The following is a 10909-nucleotide window of genomic DNA, read 5'->3' as shown; positions in this document are numbered from 1 at the left end:
TGGGCAACAACCTACCCCATGGATTTGAATGTGCTTTCATTGGTTGGAGTGATTTTACGCTATTTCCTGAGCTTTCATACCAAATCTCTCCCAAAATCCAATTATATTTGATAAGATTTGACTTCAGTTGAAGTTCATTTGTTGGAGATCCAGAAACTATAAAAAGAGGGGCTTTTTGGGATAAATAAAAAAAAAATGCTCAAATCCTGGTAGATTGATTTCACCATGTAAACCCACGGATGTCATGAATGTTTTAATCATAAGAATGGTATGAAAGGCTCATCCTCAACCTCTCTAATCTGTAAAGATGTCCCATTCAGGCAAAACTGATCTCCCATAAAAAATGCAAATATTCTCAAAGATGGAGACATTCAAATTAGAACAGGTTTAGCTACTCAAGCAGCACTTATACAAGCAAATCCAGGGTTTATGGTAACAATTACAGGCTCAAAAAATTGGGAAGCCACTGCATATGTTTATTAGAATGAAACATATGATTTTTATGTGCATCCGCACCACATCCACCTAGGTTGTTCAGCCAATCAGAACAAAATGATGAGACAGTATAACCAAAGCTTCATATGCAGGAAAAAAACTACTGCATTTTCAATTCCTCGTCCCTACAGAAACTGAGGAAGTGCATAAGTAAATCTCTGATGCCTCATCCCAAAGACGGATCTGAAACATTAAAACACCAAGTGTAATTAGACTGGATTTTCAACTTGGATTAAGTATGGAATCAGTCAATAATTTCCAGGAAAGTAAGGGAATTCACTGGAATTCAAAACAACGGAGTTTGGAGGCGCAAACTTCACCTGTTACATTGAAGAAGGTCCTAAGACTTCTTTGGGGTTGGTATAGGTGAGGTCGGAGGCTTCAAATCTTCATACCTGTTCATTGAAGGTAAAAATGTAAATGGAAGTTTGTACAGTAAGATTTTCCTGGAAGAATGGAAAATTTAATTTAAACATATAACTAAACAGGGATACGATCTTCCCTTAATTGGAGACTAAAATAAAATACATGGATTATGATCAATTCATGGTCCCTAGCCTAAATTAGATTGGACCAATTCAAGCTATAGGACACTTTTCTCTAGATTTTCATCAAGCAAATATGAAAGGTAACAGTAAATAAATGAGCATGCTATGGCCTACATAGAAAATGGTGAAAGTGGCTTTGATTTTGGTTCCATAGAGTGCTGCTTGTCCATTGGCCTATCAAGTGCTGCAGGTTGAGCTGAGTCATTGCCGGATGTGGTCGATAATGGAGGAGCACCATCAGCACTGGATGCAGAGACTAGTGACATTGTAGGTACACTAGGAGAAGGTGAAGTTGGTGGCTTCAAATCATCATACCTGAAAAACAGATCATATAAATTAGTGAAAATAACCCCCAAAAAAAAATCTAAACAAATTGGGAATAGCAAGAAGCCAATTTGTGCAATGATGTAGTAACTTACATGATGCCCACAAAAAGAGAAACGGTATTTCTATTTAAAAGCAACCAAAAAGAAAACTCAACTTAGCAAATTGCTTCACTAATTGGAAATTATTCTCAGTCCTGTAGATCCAAAGAGAACAAATAGAGAACTATAAAGATGTAAAGAGAAAAAATATTCATAGGATTTTTATGTACTTTCCCTCCCTCTGGATATGGGAGCAACTTCTTAACATGGTAATGGTAAAAAGTTTAGATTGTCCATATGACACATATGTACAGACAAGCAGTGATCTCTAGAAGTTTCACACCGTACTGGTAAAAGCAGTAGCAAAAACAAGAGTGGTACCTCCAATTTGTATTTGATGGTTTAAAAGAAAGAAGCCATAACAGAGTCAGCAGTAGTAACAAAAGGGATGTTAAAGTCAGGGCAAGCCAACACTAAGAATAATAACAATAGTAATTGTCTTACGCATAATAAGGCGAAAGGTGACTTTTCTCCTCAGCTGGAACATCGAGCAAGTCATTTCCAATCACTTGGATAGTTGCACTCTTTGATGCATCACTAGGCACTGTAGATGGTGAAACAACACCTACTGGTGGTGCAGAGCCGACAAATCCTTCCTTGGAACCACTTGGTGTTGCAGTAGGAGAAGTAGGTGGCTTCAAATCATCGTAACTGTCAAAATGATATTGCCTTGTAAAGGAATCATCATGTCACTATCCTATGATACCAAGCTCTAGACAAAACTGAGGTACACAGTATTAGGAGAGGGAGGCTCTTATACAGCACTTCAGTTTTGCTAACGCCTGCTGTCCCTAGTATCCTAACTGGAGGGTAACAGTTTTCATGGACTCAAAGGTGAAGGTTGAAGATGAAGATTATGTTGGTTTCAGATCAGAATAATTGAATGCAGCCAATAAAAATTCAGCGTAAACAAACAACGGAAGCTGAGCTGCTCTTAATTAGACTCCAACAGTTTACACAGTGAGAAGATAGATGCATAGTTTTATTGCTATCCGTTTGGGTAGATTGACTCAACTTCTTCTCAGCAGCCGTACTTGTAGATTCTGGTAAACTAGTCTGAACATATAAAGGGAAGACTTTGAGCTGTCTGTTCAGACCAAACATACCTTGTTTTGGTGACACCAGGGGTAGTGCTTGGTGTAGGAGCTGGCGAGGTTGGTGGTTTCAAATCTTCATACCTGTAAAAGCCAATATGTGTTTGTTACAACAAACTTCTTTCCAATAGAGGTAACATTGGTTAGCTGCATTACATAAAATATGGAGAGAGTGGCTTTGTTAGCTGTGCTTTCGCTTGGGCCTGTTCTTCCTCAATGGCAGTGCTCTTAGCTTCAGGTTCAGGTGAAGGACCGGGTAAAGTTGCATCTTGAAATCCCTGATGGAGAAGTAAATTATTTTAGCTCGTCATAAACCTTTTTCTAGAGAGTGAGACCAATTAAGACAGAAATATGAAGTGGCCAAAATGTCGACTTGTGCCACTGGGGCTAACCCATTCTCCAAATCATTTGTAGTCAATTTGTTTGTTAGTACGGTTTGTGTAGTGAATTTTAGATTTATGTGTGTATTGATGCATGCCTGAATGTTTGTATACACACCTACAGAGAATTCAAGCACCTTGAAACAGTAAGATATGGGTTTATTATGCTAAAATCAGAAGAAACTCAAAGAAAAGAACCAATAGATGTAATCCAAAGTCCTAAACATAGAAAGTTCAAACTTAATTGATGAAACTGTAACCATATGGCTTCCTAATCAACACTGTAGTTTCTTGATTTATCTTCACTCATTTAAAGTTGACTATGCTTTCTTGATGAAAATTGTTCACATTATTGCACTTTATGGATAAGGGTACAAATTTCCTGCAGTCAATTTCTGACAATTGTATCTCCAGCAGGAGTTCAGAATCCTGTGGTTGAAATACCTTGGCTAAGGTCTTGACATTGATTTGTCAGACAGATGAGTCAACATCCAATAGATAGGACCAACTAATATTCTATTCAGTGCAGCTTAAAAATTGAAACTCATAATATCCACAGCAGTATAAATATTGAGTTTCTCCTCCTTAGGTAAGAATCAATTGAACTACCTCGGATGTGAAACTATCCACACGTTGAGATGGTATCTTAGCAAGAAGCTCCTCCATGGGTAATAGTGGTGCAGTTGTTTCTGCAATTACTTCCACTACCTTACAGTATGACAGGCCTCTATTTTTCGCCATAGATGCCATGAGTTCTGCCACCTACAGTGCGAGCATAAAATGTGAGAAACTGAAAGGAAAACCAGTTCCACCTCGTTCAAAAAAAAAAAAAAAAAAGGGACAAAAAACAAAATTTGAGATGGTGTATCTATCTTTACATTGCATGCAATTATTGACTAAGGAATCAAATGTTGACCTTATACATCTCGTATCTAGCATCAATAAAATATCTACTATTTGTTCACAAGAGGTCACAATTTCGGAACCAAAGCATGGAGGAATATTTCATTCAAAAAACAAACATGGAAGAATGTGAATGTGGTGACAGTTTTCCTCAATATCCTTCATGCCCTTCAAACAAACAGGACTTAAGATATTTTTAGCATCGTTTTATATCACACCCCTTCTGCAAACTAATACATCTTTTGATGAGTACCTGAAGGTTTGAGACTTGGCCACCAAATAAAGTATCTTCTGTTGCAAGGGTAATATTATGAGTCTCCTTGTAAGCATCAGTTGGCCTCTCCATTCCTCCAGGCCTAACTATCTGAAAGTCAGTAATAAGTAAGGGGGAACAACATCCAGGCCATGGATTCAATTAATATGAAGCAGCAAGTAGACACTCACAGTGTAAGGAAGACCACTGGCTATCAATGCTTCCTCTGCCTTTCTTTTCCAAATGAGGACTCCCCAAAACAGACTTTAGCAGCAGAATTGAACGTCAGACAATTCATTAGCCATTTCAACTGATGAGAGATAAAGTGTATGCTACTGCTCGATCTTAATGTGAAAGGAACTTCCATAAAAATTATGACAGAATTTCCATGTCATTCTCTTGATAACCAAAGCAACAGAAGACAGGAAGGATGGAGAAACAAAGGCCCAAGTTCCAAGGAATCAAGGGAAAATGTAAAGAGTATAAAACTTACTCAACCTCCCCCCCCCCAACATAGCTCCAGCTACTAATACCATGAGTTAGCGGTCCCACAAGACAATTTTTGTGACGGCCTCTATGGGCGAGATCACTTTTGGTTAATAATGAATCAGAAAGTTTATACAATGCTTCAGTATAAATTTGGAAATTCAACCTTATACTTACTTTAGAATAGCAGCAGGAAATCCAATTTTATTTGTTCCCAAAGATGTGAGCAAAATGAAGTGGTCAACTTGTGCAACAGCAGCTGTAATCCAGAAAACTAATCAATATTCTCTTATCTGATATCCAGGCTAACTCATAAGTTGATAAAAACACTATTGGTTGGGTGGGTACAGGGGGAGACTCGCGAGATACTCGCATCACAAGCGAGATGAGAGAAGGCGAGACGCGAGATGGGAGACCGCCACACCGCCGAGACTCGCCATATCTCGCCGAGATCCGCAAGACCGCGCAACCACAAAAGCCGAAACGATTTTTGCGGAATTGTTGGGGATTCAACCAAACACTAAGACATCTACAACACAAATTATCACATTCAAGCCTATTTCAACAGATCACAACAAAGGTAAGATTTTCCCCCAAAGAATTTCAAATAGAATATCACAAGGGGTGTGAGAGGAAAAAGGACCACAAGCTTGATCTAACCATGGAAACCAATAAGTGACAGTAAACCAATGGACAACAAGGATGAGTGACTGGGAGTCATATGGGCCAGAAGGGAGCGAAGCGAGGAACCTGCTGTCGAATCTATTACCACAACCGGATGTGATGTGAACTATAGATTATGATTTATGACTTACAAAGTCAAAACCTATGGGTAAAAGAAGCCATGAGTCTTTGATAGTTGAGTGGAGTATTTAATACTATAGTGATAACAGAATTACTGATCTCTACACGGACAAGGGTTGACTTAGAAGATGTAGTTAGGGTTATTTCCACAATTCTAAAGCCACCAATGTGTTCAAAGGCCTTAATAGACTAACCAATTTCAGCCCAACCGGGCCTAAACCCACCGAGTTCGCCAAAATTTTGGAGTCTCGCCGAGATCTCGCCATCTCGGTCGAGATCTCTCTATTTTGGAGTGGCGAGATCTCGCTCTCGAGCGAGATCTCCCACCATGGGTGGGTATGTGCCAGTCCAAACCCCGGCCCACACAAAAAGAGATTTCAAAAGAAAAAGAATGCTGGTGGGTTAGCCAGATGCATCCTTTTTGTCCTGGGTTTGGGCAGGTTCGGAATCAAAATGGTGTCCATGTTTAACCAAAATCCAATGAGAAACGGTAATCAAGTCAAGGAAAGTAAAGCCAAATTTGAGAAAAATCACTTAGTGCTACTTGATGGTTCAAGTTAAGTGCTACTAGATTTTCTGGTCTGTCTTTGAGGTCACATTCCTTAATTTGAAGCAATAATCCAAGAAAGTAACAGAGCCTGAAAGAAGAAGAAAAAAATCATTGAAAAGTAACAAGAACAATGAAAAACTCTTAGTTCTGGTTACCTGCATCAATAAGGTTTTTAGTAGCCTGATAGTCAATTCGATATGGTCCAGTGATATCAAAAACTTCTTTCTCGCTGGCACCTATGCAGCACAAAACCACAGATGCATTGCCTATTGCAGGTATGATCATATCTTGATTCTCCAGATCACATTCCACAATTTCAAGCTTCTCTACAGCTGGGCTAAAGACCAAACAATGTCTGTTAATGGGTTTTAAAAAATGTCTAGTCAACCACAAATATCATATGTTCACATGGACTTTTTTCTTTTTACTCTTTTCTAATTTCTTCATGTTTCAAGAACTATCCAGCCAAAGGTCTTACGTTGAGTTTCCCTGTTTGCACCTTCAGTATTGATTTCCATTTGTCGAACACTCTGTAAGTAATGGGGAAAAGTGTTAATCTCATAAACTCTATGAAATGAAACTAGAACAGACAGCCTCTGAGTAAAGACTTACTTGCACAAGGCTTTCTGCTTTCTGAGCACTCCTCACACCTCCTCTAACTCGGAAACCAAGTTTTAGAAGCTCCCTGATAAAAAAAATTAACAGTTAAGAACTTGACATACGATGAACTAAAATAATCATTTCATTTTTGAGGTGTAGGCTGCAGTGAGACCTAACCTTACAGCACGTGAACCAACTTTACCAGTAGCACCAGCAACAAATGCAAGATCCTTATCTTTTTTCTGGACTTCCTGTTTTATGACATTTAGCTTCTCTTGATTGGAATTGGTCACACCTAGTACAAACAGAGACATGAATTCATTGATGGAATTGAAACAAATAAACTGAAAGCATATTTTCTACACTCTTCTACAGTTCAACTTGCAAGACTATTAAAGGAAAAGAACAAGCAGGAGGTTTTGAAAAGGAATATTTTCTCCATCATGTTCCAGTGTCATCTTAGGCACAAAAACTTCCTCTCCTGTTCCTTAAATTTTATGCATTCCATGTTCTTTCTAAGCATGGTATTTCTCCTATAAATCAGTATCGACCAAGACAGGGAAATTGACATTATGGTTAAGCTAAGCAGACCCAGTCAGTCAGCAAAATTATTTCAAGGCCGGTATAATTTTGACATGAAAAACCAAAATTCTCGGTACATGAATAGAAGGGGAGTATATTAACATGCACTTAAAACATTATCCCCAATCCTAATGAAGACCATTTTTTTCCCACTCAATTAATTTAATATTACTACTTCTATACTTAGATTAATTAGTCCTTACAATATCATCAAAAAATACTTGATTTCAGTTACTGGTGATATAGTAGTATATGCGAATGGTCAAGCAGATCGAAAGACCACTACTGCACCAAACCCACTTGGTAACTCCTTAGTAACTATTATAAGAATGGGCAACCTCCCAAATTGCCTAATGCGATAACTACTATTAGTACTTCTTCCAAATAGCTTATAATTTGACACAGATGACAGCGCTACTTCGAATTCAACAATATAAAGAATTGCATTGGGAATGCGGGTTAAATTCGGCCATTGAAACATACTTGCCCATCGTTTCATATAATACAATTAACAAGACAGACCCTTCAGCGAAGAACTAGATGATTCAACTTATATGTGCAAAGAAAACAATTGGGAAGAAGGCCTGATCGAAGAGTATTGTAAAATATAGAGTTTCATAATTTAGGAAGATTGAGCATACCGGAAGCCTGAGCCCTGAAATAAAGGAATTTGAGCTTCAAACCATCTGGGTACCTGTTACTACCAGGAAATGTAAGGCCTCGACAAGATGGGAACCTGGGTTTTCCGCTTGAAACCTTTGGTGAGGAAGAAGAGGGCGAAGTCCTTAGTTTGGGAGACGACAGTGCGAGAAGCTCCATGACTTGTGATTTCGTCCGAGCATTACAAACAATAGTACGAAATAGAGGAAATGCAGCACAATGATAACCCAACAGATCTGGATTCGTTTATGTTTTTGTGGTATCTTTCAGATTGGCTTTTACATCCAGCTTCCACTCCTCAATCCTCGTTCCTCATTGCTCAACTGTGGATATGCTGGGACCCAAACAAAATTTAAATATATTTTTATTTTTATTTTTATTTTTGTCAAGGGGTGCTTTTATGTTAAGTAACTAGGGGTGGAGAATATTACATACCCTATCAGGAAAATCGAATCTGGCCTCTCCAGGGCGGATTCACATCGTTTGTAATTTTTTTCCCTACAATTTCCCTGTAATTCCCTCTCAAGATTGTGCCAAGTGGCATTAGGGAATCCAATGGTCATCAAATTCTAAACAATCCGTATATTTATGTCTCCTCTCTCTTCCCCAAATTTAAAAAACCCTGAATCCTCTGCGGTTTTTCCATCTCTCAGAGTCACTCTCCTGTGAAATTCATAAAATGCCCTCTTCACTGTGTCTCTCCCTATCGCTGTCAAAGACTCTCTTCTTCAAGTCAACAATGGAACTATCAAAATATTTACAGAGACCCATTAATATACAGCAATCATTCCAAAACAAGGACCCAACTTAGGAATACACAAATCAACAATAAGCATCGTGATGAAGTTCTAAAATTACAGAATTGGTAAACTCGGCATCAGAATGTGAGCATGATCAACAAACTATTGATGGCCCCAAGCATTTCCTGTAAGCAATGCAAGGACTTGTACAGCATTTACCACTGAACTCAAAGGCACTGACCACAGCAAGACTAGAACGAGCAGATACGCAACGGCAATAAGAAATTGAAATTGATCAATAGTTATTTGTTCCTGTTGATGTGATAAAGCAACACATTATAACATCAAGGAGCTATTGAGAAAATCGCTGCTTCTTCGGGATTTTTCTAAATTTCATGAAGAAGAGAGTCTTCGACAGCCGATAGCGAGAGACACAATGAAGAGGGCATTCCCTAATGCCACTTGGCACAATCTTGAGAGTGAATTACAGGGAATTGCAGGGAAAGGAATTACAGACGATGTGAATCCGCCCTTGATATGTATGTATATTTGTTGAGATCTAACGTTCATTTGGGCCAACTTATGTGCACCTTGACTATATTCCTAGGGGAGAGACTTTATACACTTAATATGAGTTGGGCTTTTCCCCTGGTCTTCAAGGGATTCATACTTTGATCTCTTATATGAAAGCATTGGTCTTTTACCAACTGAGCCACCTCCTCAGGGTCGCCCTTGACGTATAGTGTTGGTTAATTATAATACTGGCTAAATTGAACTTCATTGGAGTGTACCTTCTCCACTATGTGGAACATTAATTTTCTATTGTGGCACATTATATCTTTTTATTTTTGGTAATAGGAATAGTGTATTTTAAGTAATAATACAATAAAAATGTCCAAGCAACTTAGAAATTTTAATTGGTTTATATAGAGACCATTGAACCATTGGGTATTCCATAAAAGATTAAAAACATTATCTCTGTCAGGTGTTCGACTCCCCTTACACAGTTACACCATCAGGTTTCTGTGATTCTCATTTAGAATATGAGCAGCTTCATGTCTCTGTTTTTTCTCACAGTTTCTGAACTCACTTCATATCTTCCTTTATGAAGACAAAGAAGACCACAGAAACGCCGTAGCTAACACCCACCAATGCTGCCATCCCTAATCAAATTAAACCAGCAAAACATGTAAGAAAATCAATATTATCACCAAGGAATGATGCAATACATTTATCAGGAAAACTAAAGTAAAAACCACAAATAGATTCTCAGGAAAAATCCCCCAGAAAAGAATGATTCTCACCGTATTCAACATATATGGGAACATCCATGGCCAGTTCCTTTTTTGAATTATCTTCATGATTGTCAGTTGAAGCTTCCAGTTGCAGAAGCATGGAAATCAAAACCAACCCACTTCCAATTTTCTCTCTTACCACTCTGTTTTCCAAATCTAATGACCAAAACCCAGCCAATCCATTCATGTGATCTTCACTCACAACCTTGGTAAACAAGAAAGCTCCAAGCCATAATGTCAAATTTGCAATTCTGCTTATTGCCTTTAATGGGGAGGTGCCATTAATTAGGTTAACAACCGAAGCGCAGGTATACAGAGTAACCCAGATGAACCAGTCTGACGTAGTAAAAGCTACAAGGAATTAGTTAACAGGCTAGAGCAGCACATCAAGAAAGTTGGATAAAATACACTTACCTTGATCGTTGATCATGAACTGAACCATTGCAGAGTAAGCGAACAGAAAAGCCATCAATAGAGAACACAAAGCGAATGATTTTGAGAATCTTGCCATTTTTGTTTCCCTCCCAATGCAAGCTCTGCAATAGATATGGAGATTCAGATATCAAACCTAGGAAACTTTAATGGCGAAGTCAACGTTTAGAGCATTTATAAAAACAGTCTACACGTTTGGAGCCAACAACTGGAATTTTCTTTTTTCTTTTTTTTTTTTCTGAAATTTTTTTACCTAGACCTTGAATTACCTACTCAAATGTGAGCCTCACACACAATGTGTGGTTTAAAAGCGTTCCTACAATATTTTTTTCTCTATCATCTAGATATTTTCAGGTCTACAATTTCTAGATGGGAGAAATGAGTAATCCACAGCAGGAACAGGAGCTGGAGCTGGGGTATAGAACAAACAATCTCGTTTTTTATTGTCTTGATGTCCTTTTGTGAATTTAATGTTTCTAAAGACTTCTTAAAAAAAAAAAAAGTGTTTAGAATCATGTAATTATATTATAGAAAATTTTAAAATAAAAAAATTGAGAATAAAATTGCATTATATTAAAACCGTTATATTCCAATGCAAGTTAATTGAGTGGTAAGATTCATACTTCTCAGGAGAGGTTGTGGGTTCGACTCTTGCGGACTAT

At 38.0% G+C, this 10909-nt stretch overlaps 2 protein-coding genes across 2 annotated transcripts; both read right to left on the bottom strand.

Annotated features, from left to right (window-relative positions):
- Positions 1-308: 308 nt before the first annotated feature.
- TIC62 (NAD(P)-binding Rossmann-fold superfamily protein) lies at positions 309-8045 on the bottom strand. The gene is made up of 15 exons (XM_089152159.1): positions 7762-8045; positions 6716-6833; positions 6551-6623; positions 6417-6468; positions 6094-6270; positions 4762-4843; positions 4290-4362; positions 4099-4209; positions 3552-3704; positions 2719-2840; positions 2575-2646; positions 1913-2119; positions 1158-1358; positions 816-890; positions 309-678 (listed from the first exon to the last, which is right to left on the bottom strand). Exons 1-14 carry the CDS (start codon positions 7937-7939, stop codon positions 836-838), a joined length of 1674 nt encoding a protein of 557 aa, XP_089008285.1. The 5' UTR covers positions 7940-8045; the 3' UTR covers positions 309-678; positions 816-835.
- A 1250-nt stretch (positions 8046-9295) lies between these two features.
- On the bottom strand, positions 9296-10453 carry LOC149017829 (transmembrane family 220 helix protein). Its single transcript, XM_089154391.1, has 3 exons — positions 10230-10453; positions 9825-10151; positions 9296-9683 (listed from the first exon to the last, which is right to left on the bottom strand). The coding sequence occupies exons 1-3, from the start codon at positions 10324-10326 to the stop codon at positions 9607-9609; spliced, it is 501 nt and encodes a 166-aa protein (XP_089010517.1). The 5' UTR covers positions 10327-10453; the 3' UTR covers positions 9296-9606.
- Between the last annotated feature and the right edge of the window lie 456 nt (positions 10454-10909).

Source organism: Hakea prostrata, chromosome 4 (genome assembly GCF_041222555.1).
Source record: "Hakea prostrata isolate BN-2017 chromosome 4, UWA_Hpros_2, whole genome shotgun sequence".
NCBI lineage: Eukaryota > Viridiplantae > Streptophyta > Magnoliopsida > Proteales > Proteaceae > Hakea > Hakea prostrata.
The sequence above is the reverse complement of the archived record's forward strand: the minus strand, read 5'-3'. Positions and strand labels throughout refer to the sequence as shown.